Source organism: Spea bombifrons, chromosome 11 (assembly GCF_027358695.1).
Source record: "Spea bombifrons isolate aSpeBom1 chromosome 11, aSpeBom1.2.pri, whole genome shotgun sequence".
Taxonomy (NCBI): domain Eukaryota; kingdom Metazoa; phylum Chordata; class Amphibia; order Anura; family Pelobatidae; genus Spea; species Spea bombifrons.
The window spans coordinates 29,177,844-29,197,348 of record NC_071097.1 but is presented as its reverse complement, the minus strand read 5'-3'; the positions used below and the strand labels follow the sequence as shown (position 1 = coordinate 29,197,348).

The 19,505-nt window shown below is 38.5% G+C and overlaps 1 protein-coding gene across 1 annotated transcript in view; it reads right to left on the bottom strand.

Moving 5' to 3' along the window:
* Positions 1-19,505, bottom strand: part of SLIT1 (slit guidance ligand 1) — a 122,224-nt gene that overhangs the window by 10,814 nt on the left and 91,905 nt on the right. Inside the window, exons 11-28 of the mRNA XM_053450034.1 lie at positions 19,055-19,126; positions 16,759-16,830; positions 15,867-16,010; positions 15,490-15,653; positions 15,116-15,139; positions 13,256-13,400; positions 12,264-12,338; positions 11,804-11,947; positions 11,357-11,500; positions 10,673-10,839; positions 10,152-10,284; positions 9,805-9,873; positions 8,704-8,775; positions 7,280-7,351; positions 7,087-7,158; positions 3,996-4,159; positions 2,649-2,773; positions 1,567-1,661 (exon numbers count right to left, since the gene is read on the bottom strand). Of these exons, the coding sequence (XP_053306009.1) occupies positions 1,567-1,661; positions 2,649-2,773; positions 3,996-4,159; positions 7,087-7,158; positions 7,280-7,351; positions 8,704-8,775; positions 9,805-9,873; positions 10,152-10,284; positions 10,673-10,839; positions 11,357-11,500; positions 11,804-11,947; positions 12,264-12,338; positions 13,256-13,400; positions 15,116-15,139; positions 15,490-15,653; positions 15,867-16,010; positions 16,759-16,830; positions 19,055-19,126 (1,953 nt within the window). The remainder of the gene's footprint in view (positions 1-1,566; positions 1,662-2,648; positions 2,774-3,995; positions 4,160-7,086; positions 7,159-7,279; positions 7,352-8,703; positions 8,776-9,804; positions 9,874-10,151; positions 10,285-10,672; positions 10,840-11,356; positions 11,501-11,803; positions 11,948-12,263; positions 12,339-13,255; positions 13,401-15,115; positions 15,140-15,489; positions 15,654-15,866; positions 16,011-16,758; positions 16,831-19,054; positions 19,127-19,505) is intronic.

The following is a 19,505-nucleotide window of genomic DNA, read 5'->3' as shown; positions in this document are numbered from 1 at the left end:
AAAAATGGTCCTTAATATGCATATTTAAAAAAAAAAAAAAATCAACAATTTTGGGACTATCTGTTCCTTTAAAACAAAGTGAATTTTAGCCTTTTGTCAGAGATCGGAAACAGGTTTTTTAGTACACCGTATGATCTCAAACATTCAGCAAACAGCTTGTAAATGATATTGCCATTTTTAGAGCTGCTTAAACTGGAAAGTAACTTAAACGTTACCATAGAAACCAAGAATAAAATTTCCTCTTGGTTCAAAAAGCCTGAAAGGATCTTTATACCTGTAGACAAAATAGTTGACAATAACAATGCGCAGCGATTATAAAACCTGCATTTGTATTTGTCAGAAAGCAATCAAAGTAGAACTTTGTGGGGGAAACGATTTGGCTTATTTTTAGCAAAAGAGTGAAATATGTCATCATTTCCAGTGTTCTTCTACAGAGCAAATTTACTGCCAAGTCTTAAAAAACACATCTCCTATTCTTCAACATAAAATACTATGAGTACATTGTATTAGTATTACCCATTTTCAGGTGGGTCAGGGTTATTCCCGTAATGTCTAGTGTCCGCTAAAATTCACGATTATGCAATACTCAAAAGAAATTGCCTTTATTCATAATTTAGTCACGTAAGCACTGAATATAGAGACAATAACATGTTCTGATCGTGTTCAGGGTGTTTACTTCTTATATGCAATCCCAGATAGCAGCGGCATACACCAGCAGCCGACTGGGCTTGGCGTGGCAGGTCCAGGGGGGACGTAGCCCCTTTGCCATAAAACTGGGAAAAAATCACTATTTTCGGAAATTAGGTTCCCTGGTGCACAACTATGCAAGGAAGATCATTCATGCCTTCTAGCTGGCCCATTTACACTATGGAGGGCTGTATTCCAATGTTCTTCTTGAGGCTTAGTGCCTGGATACAATCTCTTATGCCATGGCTCAACAGAGAGGACATCAACCACCAAGGTAGTGGCTGAAGGAACTGCCCTGGCTCAAGCACCCAGCTTAAATATACCACTGGCCATTGGGAGATATAATATAGGTCCCCCCTCTTCCACAAAACATTAATTCCAAGTACATTGTGAATGGTATATACAGATGGCATGGCGGCATGGTATGGATTTATCCACACCCAACTTATCCTTTATGTCCATCCTCAAAGATGGTTCTAAAGCCACTTTCTAACCAGTCTGACCAGTCTCATTCAAGGACTATGCTGAGTTCCAGAATGAAATGGGAATATCCCCATGAATGTCCATGCAAACACCAGTGTCCGACAGAACGCGTGACCGCAACAGTGGTCTCCAGATCAAAAACCCCTTGCGAACCATTGATTTATATTCTTCAATCCAATGCTGACTTCTCCATCTTACAAAGAGGCTAAAAATACGACTTGTTTCTGTTTATCTGCAAATTCACAGGGGTCTGCATTACTTTGCTTCATTTCTGACAGCGAGAAAAAATTATGGCTACAAGAGTTTGCACACAATCGCAGACAGTTTACACACACACCTAGTCATGGTGTTGGTAATTATGCACCAAACAGATTTCGAGAAGAATACGGAACTCACGTGAATTTGCTGCCTTCTTCTTTGGGTTGGCACACTCCGTGATTGTCGCAGGGATTGCTGGCACACGCGTTTATAGAGATTTCACAATTTTTGCCCTGGAATAGAAAAAAAAAAGCTTTAGTATATAATTATACACAGTGCCAACTTCGTGCTCTATTCTGCAAAAGATTACAGAGCGCCAAACCGTAGCAAACATACGATAGAGCTCGACTGACAAAGGGAACGAGCAAATTAAGGTTAGAATTAAAATAGGTAGCTAGAAACTATGGGCAGGAAAATTAAAGAGTAGAATTTTAAAGAATAGAGTTTTAAGGTACTGATCCACTAAGACATATTATTCCTTGCTGATGTGACATTTTATTCATTCTACCAAAAGTTTAATCACAAAAAAAAACAATGCGCAAACGTTTAAGAGGTTAATTTTTACTGTTTCTAGGGCAATAATCAGGTGCAGTTGATGACCATTGAAAGCACTGGCCAGAATCGTTATTTTAAGATGTATTTTCTGTTTTTTTGTCAATATTCCCAGTAGCATCAGCTCAAGGAAATGGATAGCATTTTTATATATTAAAAAAGTTGTTTCTCTTCCCACTTAACTGCTTTACAATGCCACCTGTCACAGAATGTGGGCTAAATAGAAGGAAAATTGCCAAGTGACTCAGAATCTCAGAATGCATAAAAATATTAAATGGGCTTCCTATTAAAAAAAACTGAGATCAGGGCTTTTGTGTTTGAAAAACAGTGAGTTAAAGGGTATAACAATAAAAAAATAAGTAAAAAAAGGTTTTAATGGTGCTGTTAGACCATTTCCTTGGTGAGTATATTTTTTATTTTTATTTTATTGAATTATTTTGTTTTACAGTTTACGAATTTGCCTAGGAGCCCCATGGGCACGGCAGCTAGTAATGTATCCCAAATTCAGGTGTAATATTATTTATACTGTATTCTTATCAAAACTCAAATACTTGACTTTACTAGAATAGAGAAAACTAAAAAGGGATAACATCCAACATTCAGTTTCATACTTTCTATGAGTGCACCTGCATACAGAACAGCCTAAACAACCAGACATAAGCCCTTACCTTAAACCCAGGTGGACAGGTACACTTATAATACTCAACAGCATCATTCTGACACGTGCCTTGGTTTCGGCAAGGACTTGACAGGCAGGGGTGACACTTGGCTTGAATGCTTAAACTTGGAGGTCCTGGAAAATATGTTTGCAGGGTTAAATAAAACATACAAATAAGACCCAAATGCCAAAATGTATCAAACAGATTATAGCCATAAAGAACGATGATTGTGGGTAGAAATTCTTTAGCATCGACTGGAAATCTGAGACCTTTATGTCATAAAAAAACAAAGAATATGGTGGCAAAGAAGAGCCAACTGTCTCATAAAGTCCCTTTTGTATCACACAGAATTTGATAGCATTTGAGCAGGTGGAAGACTTATCCAGAGAATCCCATTATCATAATGCGGTACTGGAAAGAGCTATGGCCGAGGCTTTGGTATCAGGGCTACTTGTCGTAAATCACGACTGTGCCTGTTTGACTCAAACAAGAGCATAAATAATGAAGCACTCGAACAATTCAGTTTGGTCAGTGCAAAAACAAAGCATTTAACTGGAAGTAAAGTGCAATGTGTCCAGCGAGGGACAGATGGGAGAGGTTATTTAATGTGTACAAAAAAAAGGAGGAAGACCCCAAGGCATTAGTGACGCACATACAAAGGTCTTTTAATCAACCAAAGGAAAATTGCATAAAATATAAAGAGCAGATGTCTCGTGGGATTAACACTCCATGGATAGTCAAGGGTTTGTTCCCATACAAAGAACGTTTTGGATTCTATATGTAACTGGTGTTTTGTGCCCATAATGTGCATAATTTGGGAAACAATAACATTAGGTATGAACGATTTTTCTATACGGATTGGCTTTGAAATGTAAGGTTTCCACAGACTTACAAAATGTAGCGAAGAAAAGCTATCCACGCGTAATGACCACCCGTTGAGAAGTACTCTGTAAGCTCCATAGGGCCGGATTTCACATAGTGCCAGGTATTGTGTTATAGCGTAAGGAATAACACGAACCATGAGGAATTACATCTAAAAAAGTATGTCTCCTTGGAGACGCGGTTGGAAAGATATATCTCATGAATCACAACTGTTCCCCAGTTAGCGGACCACGGTAAAAACGGGCTACAGAAGACAATCTGATGCCCACCTCTTTTCTAAGAGGTTAAACATCACAGGGTGTTATACAATGACTCATTTCAATAAAAATACCTAAAATAATACCTAGATACGTGAAGGCTCTCGTTCTAATAATACATTTTTTTAGTTACTATAAAGGGTTGGCGATAAAAATTACCCATGGATGAATGAACTGGATATTTCATTTATGCCCAAAAGCTAAACTTTAGTATTACCATTGCATTCAAACTTCTTGGCAGGGGTGGTAAGAAGAAGCTTGCCATCCATTTCCGGGGGTCCCGTGCAACGAGCTATGCCTGGCTCTTTGTAACCGGTCTTCACCCAGTTGGACAACCAGCGTAGATTGCAGTCACAGTACAGAGGGTTGGCTCCAATTGCCCTACCAATGAAGAACAAAAGAACATTTTGTCAGAGACAAGCAAATCCAAATAGTTATCAGTCCACAAACATGCAAACATAGGTTATTCAATTCACAATGTATATTGAAATCAGTGGGTTGAAACCCCAACTTTACTCTCTTTACTGAACAAAATGTGTGAGGGTTGTTCATCTATTGCGTATTAAAGAGGACCTGTAACCTACACAGCTCTTAGAACAATAATGAATTAATTTACTGAAGATACATTCTGAAGAAGTTTGGTAGACAAAACCTTTAAATCTAATATCTTCCCCGGTCCAGAACTGAGTGGTCAGCCTAACATTATCTGGAATGAGTGGGTAAAGGTGGTCCGGGAAAAAAAGAGCAGCATTAGCAGGGATACGGCACGATTCATAGATATTTATGGATACATGGATATCTATAACCCTCTCTATGGTTATAAAACACTGAAATCTAATCACAACTCACTGTATGAATGGGAATAACTTATTGAGGTTCTTGTTATAACACTGGCTCGCATACAGTACATGTGTATTTTATTCATGACACCTAATATGTGGCAGGTAACCTTAATATATATTTAAATATCACATACTCTAAAATCTATTAAGTAAATATATTAACTGGGGATGCATGTGGATAATATAATGCAGTGTTATCTTACATAATTAATTTCCACAGGTAATCTTTTAAGCCCCTGTAGTTTAAGACAAGGAAAACTTAGATCACTTTAGAGTATCTAGCTACTTAAATCCACATTAATCATATTTATTTTAAAAACAATACAATTTATTTCAAAAGTGGTCCACCAGGGGGCGCTCAGGAACAATCGCAAAGATCAAACCGAAGTTAATATTTATAGCAAAAAAACAAAAGGGTTCCGAAATGTCGGTGGTTGCTATTTCCCCTTCGTGTAACAGCTGCGAGATTCAGTATGCTCAGCTGCTATAAATCACACTGTAAAGAAAAGATATTTTCTGGCGATAGGCTGTGAAATGGGCGAGTAATCTTTGGTTACATTTACAAGGCATTGTTCCAATGCCAACCGACCAAACATTGACAGAAAGGAGAACGACCAGTCTGGTCTGTGTTCTCATGCTTTACTTCTCTCCATTCTTCAATAACAAACAGCGATAAGAAAACCTTCCGCAGAAAGCATGAAGTCGAGGAAGTATGAAGATTTTTTTAACAATTAACACTTTGAATTCCAAATTTGTTACTTAGCAATTTACAGGGCTAAAGGGGAATTTCTGCTATTTTTTTTAAAGCCTACTAATATGATAAACAGTTTTGTAGGCACCAATCTCTGAATAGTATTGGTGATGCCAGAGATGAAGCTACCATATAAGAAGATTGGTCAGCCGCTTATAGTCCCTTTGGTCCATGTCCTTTGGAGGTTATGGGAGGTAGTTAGGTAGATTTCTCATAAACTTATGGCTAGAAGGCACTTTAAGGAAGATAAAGTCATGTGATTGTAACTCTAGGTTCCTCGGTTTAAGTATAATTTTTTTTTCCATTTGTACAACGGATGGACCCTCTACACCTTTATCCGGATCCCCTTAGAACCTACCCATGGGTATTTCAGGTGCTTTCACTTGCAGGCAAGATACCCCAAAAGTTTCTAGAGATATTATCAAAAACAAGCAATCCCCTTTTGAACCTTTGTTCCTCTTTCCTTATCCAAATGTGCCACGTTTCACTTAAGCTGGTGCTTCCCCAGGTACACGTGTTGGTTAGAGCTCACCGTACCAATGAAACTAAACAAATATTTGTGCGCTCGAGGTGCGGTGAGAGCGTGTTAACGTTTGGAAATTTTTACCTTTTTTTGGCAGATTGCTATTTTTTATGTATTTTTGTAGTTTACCTATACGTGTTAACATATTTAACTGTTACATTATACACAGAACCAAGTACTTTAACACTTGTCATCACACAATGAATACATTAGGGGTTATTTAGAGGATCCGAAGTGGTGAAAGTTGCTTTAGTCTTCCAGTATTGTGGAAGGGGGTCTGTTTTTTAAGAATTCTAAGATTCTGCTCTTTCGTGTCTTTTGGGGGCATCCAGGGAGATTAACAGTCCGTGGACCCCAAGGCAATCACTGACAAATGTCTACAGTTGGAATATGGGTGGTGAATGGACTCGAGGAGGCAAACGGTAATATATTTGTGGATGGAGAGACTCATTGTTCTCCCGTCATCACCTCTTCCTGAATTCTAATAACAGATGCATGCATTGGAAAAATACTAATAAGAATATTCTATGAATACTTTGCTGACCAGCAACCACCTCCAAATAAATATAGAAAATGAAGCATAAGAAAATCAGAGAGGCAGAACTGATGCTAGTTTGAGCTTTGCAGTCATAATGACTTATAATATATATATATACATACATATACACATCTGAATGGCCTTTATACCGCTCTAACTAATGTTTACCTCTCTGCTGGACTCAGCTATCAAGGCTGTAATGGGCACAGAAAGCCTTTATCAGCTTGGATTTTCAGTAAAAATATTTAATGTTTTCTGTATGTGGAACGGACTTGAGCACTAAACCTATAGCCACAGCCACATATCACGTTGACAGCGTTGGTGCTGTTTACTGAAGTATGTGAACATAACCATGTAAAATATATGCAGAGAATCATACAAACAGGGCAATCATTTCTAATAACCAATAGGCAGATGTTTATGGTCACTGACTTAGAGGTTCTGGTGTTTTTTATAGACACAAGGAAATTCTGTAATTTGCAAATTCACAATGAGACTACTTGGGTATGTTATCATCAGCCATTATGGATGGTGGATATAATGGACACTACGGACGCACATATTAATAGTTAATAATACATATAAATATAAATAATTATTAATAATAATAATTAATAAATAAATAAATATATTTAGAGGCTTTAGTGTACTTACAAATGGGAAAGTGAGGTGACGTCAGAAAATATTCCTTCTGGAAGGCCAGAAATATCATTTCCATGGACAGACCTGAAATAGGAAATATTTATGTTTTTTTAAATAGGCCAGATACGCAGGAAGCTGCTTTCTGAGGTCTGGCAGTTTCCCGTCAGACTGCGCATACATAAAACAAACAAAACAGCGCACTTACAGCAGTCTCAAGGACCGGAGGCCTTCGAAAGCCAGGGAAGGTATGCACCGCAGGGAATTGTAACTTAGTATCCTTAAGAATAAAAACAACAGAGAATACACACAGATATCAATACGATTCGGCAGCTGGGAGACTAGGGTAATGACATATCGATCTCGTCTTTTCACAGCTGAACAGAAAAGCTAATAAATACAAAAACACCTCTATTTTATTATTGTATTTGAAAAGATATAATCAGGATAAACAATACACATACCTACAAGGCGCATACAATAAGAACATAGCCAACAGGATTATAGCATAGTAATTGGGGTTCATCTCAATCTTTATTAACACCGATGGGGTCTGTGTATAATATAGTTGGGCGAGCCAGCTTTGTCTGAATAAGAGTGGAAAAGAACTGAGCCAGAACTAAGCCAGGCCAAACCTTTCCTCTTGTTCATTGTCCTGAGCTATAGGCTGGGAAAGGCCAGGGTCTGGCTCCATAAGTCACCCACCGATAATACTAAATACTTGGTAGTTTGTTTTAAAAGGGTCAGTAGTGCCCAGATTTTCTTAAGCACCCTGTGAAGATTTATTTTTATTGAAGCCCAATGCTATTCTCCGTTTTTTTAAATACATGAATAAGAGCGGTGCTCATATTGCGACTCCTTCCAAAATTAAATAATGTGCCAGTGGACTGAGCCTAAGTCACTCTGGCCGAAAGACCTTCAAGAAGGGCAAGAACACTTCCGCTCCTCCCCAGCCAGAAGGCCAGTTGGAGGCTTGGATCTTCCCTGGGGAACCACAGAGCTTCGTCTTTGGGCCACTGGCCGTGGGACTCACTCTAGCCTTTCCAGTGTCAGTACAACAATTGAGCAAGAAATAATAATGTTCCCACATAAACAAATAAATAGTGGCCATGTATGTCCCCAGTCCTGAAGCTAGCATTAAAAAAATCTTGCCACTAGCCAAATTGCCACTGCATACAAGTGGGCTATCAGAGGCCAGTGCCAGCTGCTGGTAGCCTCAAGACAAGCAATGCCTTTAGGTCTTCTGCACATGTGAAGCTGTCCATTGGCATTAGGGACATGTTTTCACTTCTTCCCAGTGCAGTCTTCACCAGCAGTAGGCTTCAGGATTTAATCATCTGAAAGGGGCCGACCCAAGCAAAATGTTTCAGCAGGACTGATATAATTATAATATATTTTTTTTGTTTTACAGGTGTGATTTATTTTTGTATCAGACATTATTAATGCACAGCAGGCGGGTGTCTTGTATCGATTTACTGTAAAGAAAATTATTAGAGAGCATTGTCTATGTTTATTATGCTTCAATTCCACATACAAAAAACATTCCACCACGCACAAAAAAAGAATGCGTGAAACATTCACTCGGTCTCTAGGAGCGACCTTGCCGTTCCAGATCTCACTAAAGGAACTTACAATGTGGTGAGTTGACTCATGTTTGTGAAGGATGAGTTGCTAAGGGAGCTGATTTTGTTGTTGCTCAGATCCCTGTAAAAAATAAGAGATCGATTTGCTTAGGACTGTCACAGAATGAAAATATTATTTGTCAGTTACAAATAATCCCTTAAGAAAAGAAAACTGTTAGTTTTAAAACGGCGTCTGTCTTGTATTCCTTCACCGACAAAGACATTTTTAAGGGGAAATGCCAGTTTTCAGAGTATCTTCAATGCCGATTCTCAAAACTTGAGATAGCGTGTTAATCTGATTTTTTGTTTTCTTCTGAATTTTAATATAAAATAATCTCTGTTATTTAATGTTGTGATGTGTGTAAGAACTGCCATCATGCTGCAAACTGTAGCGTTTCGGGTGCGTGTGAAGTCTGGTACAATAATGTGCATAGAGTACAGGAAGTAAGTTACTACGTCCTGTTTTACCTGCGAATAGGATACCAATAATCCCCAGAGGATCATGGGAAATGGAGGAAGATTTGTATGTGATGGCCTGACTATGCATTTGGTGGATGTAAATGCCATTTCAACCCGGAAAATAAAAATCTGTATAATTTATAATCAGAGCATAAATTATACTTGGATTTAATTGTGTTTTTATCTCAGACGTGAAAGTTGAACACTGTGAAATACCCAATACTGTACAGTATAATCTGTTTTATCATTGATAATATATTTTATAATCCAGGAATACATGTTTTACGTCGATTTTGGACCACTGCGTGTGATTCAAATAGACTGCTCCAAGATATAGAATAATATTGTACTTAATTTACTTAATACAATTCAATAATAAAGTTTACCTATGTATTGGAAAGAACATATCCAACTCTCTTTCAGAGTTGTTTTTGGGGGTCTGTAGGCACCATTTGTTTCGCAGAAATTATTGAAGTTATTGTTGTTTTATATTCCTATGTAAATGTGGCATTAGAAAAGCATTGGTTTTGCATACCCCTCACAAAAGGCAGGTACTGCCTGCCTCTGAAATAAGGCTCCCCAATTTATGTGACAACCTACCCCGCTACTGAGACAAAATAACAGAGCGCATTGTCTACAAATCCACACTTACACCAACTGTAGGTTCTTGAAATTTGACAGTTGTCCTGGCACCATAGTGAACTGATTACCATCTAGGTACCTAAAGAAGCAAAGAAAATGAATCGTATTGCTTTTCTGAAATGGTTATGTAAAAATTGTGTGCAAATCATGTTCTTTATAACACATAGTGAAGTCAGGGAATCGGAATGTTCACTTCTCCAGTTTAGCGAATAAACCCCATATCTATGTCGCCCCCCCCCCAGAGCGTCCCCTACTATATCCAGAGCCGCAGGTTTTATTGGCATATACATCTTTTTTTAATTGTCTACCACAGTCTGCGCACAATGTAACATACAGAGAATATGCAGAAGAACTCACAGTTCTGTGACATTCTTTGGGATGCCCTTGGGTAGCGATAATAGGTGTTTATTGCTGCATCGCACAACTGTGTCAAGGCAGGTACACTCTTGCGGGCACTGAGGCTGAGGAGCGCAGCTTACTTCTTCCTGACCTGCCATCGAGAGAAGTAGACGTACTGTTAGATGCATTATATCACTTATAAAACTATAAGAACAGTTATTAAAGTGCGATTTGTTATAAATGGTTTTATGGTTCCACTTGCAACCGTGTGGGGAACAAAGGGTTACAGGAAAATTGTATCCAATAAATCAATGTATCTTAAAATGGCCAACGCTTAATGTTTACAAAGCGTAGTCATCCTTTTACCGAAGCTGATGGTAATGATATCACCATATATACATACATCACATACATACGTCGGCTTTGAAAAAAAATCCTTGATATGAAAATATAAGGTCGAGGGATTATTTTGTGCTATATTTTTCATACAGTGACACGCTCTGCCACAGCGTTAGAACACTCAATAGATATCAAGGTACCTTCTTCGCATCGGAAGTCGGGGAACGCCACGTCCTGCAGCGGGATCTGCCTAAGGAAGTCTGGGTTTTGGCAGCGAGGGTTACCAGTCACAATCTTCCTCTTCCTCAACCATTCCCCAAGCCAGGCAAGCTGGCAGTTACAATTAAATGGATTTGCTAGCAAGTTACTGAAAACAAAAGATATTACAGGAATGTATTCAGCATTGAACATATTACCCAACATAAGCCAATAAAGACACGTATATACTTTTAACATTGGGGTATTAGGTATGAATTTCCCCTTCTTCCACAGAACATAAGAACTTCATTTAAACTGAGCTTAGCTCATGAAAGCCCTAATTTAAGGAATTAAGGTATGCCTTAGCTAACAAGACCTTGCATGGTAAGTTTTTGATCCAATGTTCAACACAAACTGGATCCTGCCATACTGGTCCTAGTGAAGACAGAGGCATTAGTTTTAATGGACCAATGATTATATATAACACCATGTCAATCCACATGTATTATGAATGTCTTTGGACTTGATGTATGTAAAAGACACTCAAAGGTTGCAGAAGATTTAGGGATTCCATAGCGCTCGGTATATTGTATATTTATATAAGACATACACATATTTCTTGCCCAGGTTAATACCCTCTCATTTGTTGTCCAGATACGTATCCAATGGACCACCACGTGACTTACAGAGTAGAGAGAGACTGCAGGGTATCGAATGCCCCAGGGGTGATGGTGCTAATCTGGTTATCATAGAGGGACAGGAGCCGAACATTCCTAAGACCGGTGAAGCTGTCATTGTGGACGCAGCTGACTCGATTATTTCTCAGCATCCTGCAGAATTAAAAAATAAATAAATACACACTTAAACCAATTAGCTATGTTTTAAGCATGATTGGAAGTGAAAATTGAATTCACAATAATAATATACTACTAGGAAACAAAAGAATAATTAATTCCCAAGTGTATTTATGTGCATGGCTCTTAGTAAGAGGGTAAATGAATGTGCTCCCTGTTTAACAATAAATAGATAAACAGCTAAACCAGGGAAGATAATGGAGAACCTCATATATAATTTGCTTTATGAAACAGCACGAGCCTTCAAAGTGTTCATAAAGTTAATATCTGGATACTTACAAGGTCCTCAGACCTTCTAAGCCTCGGAACATTCCGCTGCGTACGCACTCCAAATGATTGGCGGTAAGATGTAACTCATTCACTGACGCTGCGCCTTCAAACGCACCATCTTCGATTTCCGAGATTTTGTTGCTGCTCAGGTTTCTAAGACAATAAAACATAATTGGATTTCGAATTTAGTGTTCCAGGGCTCGGTGATGATTTTTTTCCAATCACCAATTACCTTTTATTAAATATCTTACACCATTTTGGTAGCCATTCGATGAAGGTGCAATAGTTTATTAATTTCTTTTCTGAAAATACGGTTTCCAAAAATGGAAATCACTGGCGATCTATATTATTTATTTTGTACCGTCTTCTCTCTGTCACTTTACTCTCCAAGAAAGAATTCCAAATTCACCATTTTTCATAGAACCTTTAAGTCAGTGTGTTATTGTATAACAAATAGATGTACACTCACATCTTCTTGAGCTGTGGGAGTTTTCTGAAGAGTCCAGTTGCTTCAATCACAGAGATTTCATTGTTGTTTAAGCGTCTGTAATTAGAGTTGGGTCTAAATTATTAAGTGCCTAAACATTCATCATCGCTATCTGGCACTCAATAATAAAAACTTTATTCATGAATCTGCTGGTTTCCATTGCCCAAATAAAGTCTAACATAACAAAATAATAAATGGAAATATTGGATATTCAAACATAAGTTTGGAGAGCTTCACTCCACCATACCTTCCTCAGATGGAACTAATATAGCCCATTAAATACAAATATTCTTTGAATGTTTCATCAGTGTAACATGCTTTAGTTTTTTTTTCAAGAGAATTAAACATCCACATAAATAATGCCCTTTGTTGGTATATTTTTGTGGACAGATACTCTTTTATTCTGGTGAGGCCATGCACTAAAGTTGAGAGAAGATACTCGCTTTCCAGTGCCATAAACAAAATGTTAGACACCCCCTGTAGGCTGTCTTAAGAGCCTTCTCTACATGTAAGTACCCTGTTTTGTATTTAACACATCATTGTAGAGGAGTAAACTGGTTACTACTTATGGAGGGCTGGTCGTTGACCAATTAGCACCCCAAACAAGAAGTCCCCTTGTCACCTACACATGCCATACCCTTCTTTACATTTACGATGCCACACATTGAGGAGAAATCCAAGGTGGCCCAAGCAGGCACGACTACTACACATTGCAGACTTCCCGATTCCCCTAACACTAAGACCGGCCCTGGACCTTCATGTATATTCCAGAGCCAACTAATCCAAGGTATCAAATCTCCAAAAAAAACAGAGGAGCTGCAGAAGGAATCATTACAGAATCTTTGAAAGCTGGCGTGAACTCTATGGAATTTCTCATATAGCATTATGATGTTTAAACCTGTTCTTACTGATTTGTTAATACATATGTTCATTTTTTATACCCATACGGCACAAGGTTAGTATATTATACATACAGCTCGGCTGTGGACTGTGGAATGCGCTCAGGGATTTTGGAAAGTTTTAGGTTAGAGCAATCGACCACATTTGATTCACAGCGACACTTGGGTGGACAGACGACATCACTGTTGCATTCACTATTCAGCTGATAATCCTCCGTCCCTATGATAAGAAAATAATGTATGAATGAAACTGACACACATCTAGACAGATACATAGTTACGCGCATGAGGGAGCATAGAAAGGCTAGAAAGTCCTCTGCTGGCAGACACCGTATGCTGTCGATTGATCCATGGAGGCTTTCCAACTGGCAGGTGTCAATAGATATGGTAACAATGCTCTATGTATTTAGTCTCCAATATAACATCAAATATACATCCGGTCCCGTATAAAAATCTGGCCACCAATAAAACATTTTTAGCTTACACAATATATAGATTTTTTACACTCATATACAAAATTCCACCATTTGCCCTTCAATAAAATGTTCAGAATTTTCCATACCACCAGAACAATGAAACACTTGAAAACCCTATGGGTGAATGAATGAATGAATGAATCACATGACCTCGCATTGCGAGACTGCATTATCGAATTGCAAAGACCTGAGCAATTCTTGTAGGGCGAGAGACATCACTAATTTATCTATCCGGGTCTCGTCCTCTTCAGAGCTGCTGCAAGGTCATACATTCCCTAAGCATTTTGTTTGAGAATTCGTGTGCTAACACTTCCTATTGTTTACATATTCAGCAATGATTTTCCGTGACAACGACTTAGTGAAAGGAAATATGTATTTTAGCTAAAGATTACAATGATAAATGTATTGCCTCCTCTAGTGGCAACCAAAAAGGTTTTGCTCAAAGACTAACTAACTTTTGAGGACAGCTGTAAAAGTGTATTCTAGGGAATATAAGATTTTTTTTATGCAAAGATCCAGTCCACTTATTTTGCTGTTTTGCTATTTTTATTATGATTTCATCCTTTAAGACTTGGTTGCAGAAAATGAAGAAATATACACTGATATACATTTTACGTGTAGAATAGGAATTATTTGTCTCAAATCATTTGTAAATTTGTTTGGAATGTGCACAATTAGAAGATTATGCAGGGGCCTCCTCTGGCATCAACCAATGAAGTGCAGGTGCACTTCATTGGTTGATGGCAGAGGAGGCCTCTGCCGGTGACCAATAGAGCTGCTCGTACGGGGTTTAAAATCCTGGCACCAAAGCCTCTGCGTAGTGCGTACCGCGTTAACCCTGTATTAATCCCTTCTACAAAAACCGGGGAAAAAAACAAAGAAAAAAAATGAACACGAAGAATGTATACGAATATTCGTCCAAACCGAACACAGGAACGGGCGAATATTCGTGGAAGACGAACACGAAGAGTGGGCCGGCGCCCAAGTCTACTAATACTGAGTGCTGGAGCATAACATGTCACTGGACTTTGACATCGTTAGACCAGACATCGATCATTTCTTGCTGACTTTGCTGATTTATTTTGCACTTGCTTATCCTATCATGTATTGGTCTCCTACTGCTGTCTCAGATTGCCTGTTCTACTGTTCTGAGAGTTCCTCGCCTGTCTTTGATTTCATCCTGGTGTGAGAATCCTGTTAAAAAATACCATGAACCCTGCATTTGGTTGTCCAACGCCAGTACAGTCACCTCGTGACATTAAACCACAGGTTGTTCTACAAACCCCTGGCTGTCACTGATACCTAATAGAACATTTCGTCCTTATTTCCAGGTCTAACACAATTACAAATATACAACGGTAATAACATATCTAGGCCGTGTTAAGGGGGGAGTCGCAACAAACACAGTATAAAAAATATTAAAGTGGATGACATATAGGTAGAGAGAAAGAGCACTTACCAGGAATAAAGTACTGCTCTTTTGCTGGGGATATAGAATAAAAACATATATTAACAAAACTGCAGGTAGCAAAGAAAGCTGTGAAAACATTTGGTGAAGTTCTACGTGACATAATATTATCGCTAATTAAACAGTCCATTAGATATGAAATAAGTGGTAACATAATGGGGAAATAATTATTGCTAAATGTTCAATATGTTCTCGGACAAATTTATAATAAGCAAAAAGCATGTGATATTCGAAACCCTGAAAAATGTCTCATGATCACCAACCGTGGCGAGTTTCATTACAGCAAGTAAAATATATTGTAACAAATGAAAACGTTTCAGATATAGGTGACGGCTTAATAATAGAATAATAATTTTTGCACTTACCTGAACATCTAAACTTTTTGCTTTTAATTTGCCCGATGCGTTTGTTGGCAAGGCGGCGGGGGCTGGCACATCTTGCTCCGCTAGTTTCTATGGGGTTTGTTCTTAAAAAATCTGCTAACCATTTCAAGTTGCAGTCACAGATAAATGGATTTTGAGCCAAGTGTCTAAAAAAAGAAATCATTTTTTTTCTATCGTCAGAATATCAAAAGCAGTGAGATATGAATTGATCATCTAACGCACCAGTTTAAAAGAAAATTTCACCTCGCATTCCAACAAAAAAACGAATTGTGGATTCGAAAATATATATTTGCAACGCTTCAGCCCCTAATCAAGTACTTTTATTAAGAAATAGCTTGTTGTGTATTCAGAGTACTTACAGAGTCTGGATTGCTCGGAGAGATGCGAAAGTTCCTTTAGCTAAACTCTGGATCTTATTGTCATACAAGGAGAGCAGAGACAGGTTCTGTAAATCCTGGAAGGTGTCAGCGCGGATACAGTTTATTTTGTTGGCGTTGAGGAGTCTGGTCCCAGGAAACAAAAGTTAAAATAAAAATCAGAAATATTTGAATAAAGACTATAATATTCAACATTCCATCTGCAACCGAGTGAACGGATTCCATTTAAAGGGAACTTGTCTTAAATAAATGTAACATTGTGTCATCTGCGAGTGCAAGGATTACTAACAATGAATGTTTCCCCTTTAAATGACAGGAGACATCTGTAAGCGGCAGCAGTCTGTTTATGGGGTATGTCAAATACAGAAGCCAGGGCAGTAAACATGTGGCTTGTGGGAATGTTTAAAGTAAGATGACCGGTCTACTGTCTCCTAAGAATACGAACTTCACAAAATTCCCTATACCAAGAAATACCCCTTCGGTCACCTGTACTCTAGCTGCTATTCCATCTGAGACAGATGTGAAAAGGTAAATGTGAATATGATGTAACATGAAGCCCTAAGTGAAGAATGAAAGCTTTAAATTGTCACAGGAGATAGTTGTTTTTAATCATTTGTACGGTGCTTTACTAAGCTTTCGGGTTTAGCTAAATATTTGGTACACAGAACACATCGAAATGTAGCTCACAATTTGAATAGGATATATTAAAATAGTTTTATATATTTGGATGAATATATAAATAAATATATATATTGGGGGTATTAGGAATATCACCTTCTTTGGATGGGTGTGAGCAATTATTACTTTAAGAAGTTCTAAAAATGAAAACAAACAAACAAACATGCAAATAAACACATTATAAACCCTTACTTACAGCAGCTGCAATGCATGTAGGCCACTAAACACACCTTTGGGAAGATCTGTAATCTTGTTGCCATATAAAACCCTAAAAAATACAGCAGGTTGTTATATTTTCAGGTTATTTATTGTTTGTTTATTCTTTAAGACAGAGTAGTAGCCTCTTATGGGAGAAAGAGTGAGTGAGGAGTGCATACACTAACATTTAAAAGTTTAAGGTCACTAGAAAGTTGCTTGGTTTTGAAAGAAAAGCAACTCTTGTCCATTAAAATACCATGAAATGGATCAAAAATACAGAGCAGAGGGGGTTAATGTTATAAATTATAATTGTAGCTGAAAATCGTTTAATTTTAATGGAATATCTTCATAGGCGTACAGAGGCTCTTTATCACTGCCATCACTCCTGTGTTCCAATGGCGCTTTATCACTCCCATCACTCCTGGGTTCCAAAGGCACGTTGTGTTCACTGATCCAAGTTTAAGGCTAATTGATTTTTAGAAACCCATTTTGCCAATGATGTTACGGCCAGAAATGTCCTTGTTTTCCAGCTAAGTGACCCCAAACGTTTGAATGGAGGTGTATGCGGGCATAAAAACCCATGTGTGGCATAGACTAGTACAGTATTATAACAACTACTCTTTGACTTTCTATACATTTTCTATATGCTTTAAATGTAATCACATGACATGAATGGCGTGTCAGGTGACCTCTAGAAGATTAACAAAAAGGATTAAATATATACATACCTGCTTCTGTCTTCTCCAGGTAGGGGAGCTTTGTTTGGCCCTACCCACTCCCCACCCATATTCCACCTACTCTCTGCCCTCTTTCCCCTGCACCCCGCCCATTTCACTCCTACTATTGGCTGTTTGGGGCTAGACTCACCCCTACTGACAGCTAGCTCCACCTTCCATGAAGCTACAGCCACAGGGGAGAGCTCCAGGTAGCGTACCCTCAGGTGTACTAACACACAATGCGCTTTCATACAGATGTTTCTAATACAATATGTCTTAGAAAGAATTAATTTAATTAATATTAACAATATTTAAGATTCTTATATTAGCCTTTCAGTGCCCACATTACTGATCTGAAGTATCCGTAACTTGGTGCTGAGCACACAATGGTTTATTCATTAAACAGTGAATTGTCTCTAATGGACCCAAGCTGGATAATGATTATTCTCTTGTAAAACCCAAGGATTTCCATGTTGGTTTTTGTTAACATCACTTAAGCCAACTCCGCAGGGGAACTCAGTAGGTGGTCGGGTTGTCGCTGGCCCTGTCCAGGTCATTTCCAAGCGCTTACGGTTACATGGTATGGTCCAGTGATGATTGCTAATGGGCTTAAATGAAATCGCGACACATTTTGCAGCGTGCACAACTATTGGGCTTGTGTATGGAAACTCTAACAACCCACTAATGCAATGCAACAAAGCTTAAAGGAACACAACATGTCAATTTATACATCATTGTATAACTGGTTGTATGTGTGTGTACATCGTGGATGGGAAGCTGGCTGAAGTTGTAGAACATAACATAGCTGAGCTGGCTGAGAGTGATTGGCAAAGAAAAACAGCAAGAGGGGCTCAAGGTGGACAGACAATAGTCCTAAATTAACCCTTTAAAAGCCCAGTGTTATTTCTGTGGAATTTTACAGATCCGATACAATGAGGCCAAGGGTCAAATACAGAACGCCAAGTTAGTAACGGGGTGAAATTCATTTAATAAAGTACACGCTCCATTCGGCGGGTTTCTGGATATTGTTATTAATGAGCCATTGTGTTATCGTCATCCTTTACGAATAATAAAACACCCCTGTTACGACCAATCATGGAAAAAACCACTCCTTTAGGTCCGTTTTACAGCTTTCTAAATCGCCGAGTGTTTAAGTAGATTGTTTAATTACGTTTCCTCTGGAAGAAGTTCTAATTAACCTGAAAGGGGGTCGTTCTGAAATCCCATCAATTCCAGCCTATTGAAAACAGCTCACATTAAAATTCACATCTTCCGGTGCAACCATCCCAAACATCATTGAATTACAATTCGCCTCTGGAGTAAATGGCTTTACGCAGCTTCCATAAGAGCTTTGCGCACTGATAGGGGATAATTATTTTTCAAGCATAACGCACTTTGCATTTTAAACTTGGGTGTAATGCAATTCAGAAATATAAATTGCATTAAAATCTGCATCGGAGAAATCTGCATAAGCGGGGACCGCGAGGGCGCCGTATGAGCTCATACATTTCAGAGATTCGCGTTGCAGCGGTTGGCTAATTCAATTTTACTTGGTCACGCCGTCTAAATCCAACTTACAGAGAATTAAGCGACCGCAGGCCGTGGAACGCATCAGGGGCGATTTCTGAAATCTGGTTGTTGCTCAAGTCTCTGAAATAAAATTAAGAGACATTAATAGTCAAATAATGTATTAAGTATAATGTTTTCTGCCCAAATCCAGTTATTTCAGAAAGGGGGATATAGTAGTGGAATATTAGAAGGTGTATACATTACATATAAATACTGGATATTGTGGAACTTCACCTTGGAAAGTGAATCTCCAAATTCAGATGAGATGTGGTTGGATATGTGGATGGCGTGAGGTTGTGCCTTAGTGTGAACACTTTATGGGTGGTAGTTGTCTGCGGCGAGGACCACCCTGTTATAGCCAGTCTGCGGCACTGATTACTGAGACACCCCACTGTATCCTTAATTACCCTGCCCTTGTGCAACTGCACAGCCTCTGTTGACAGTGAACAATGTGAGAAAA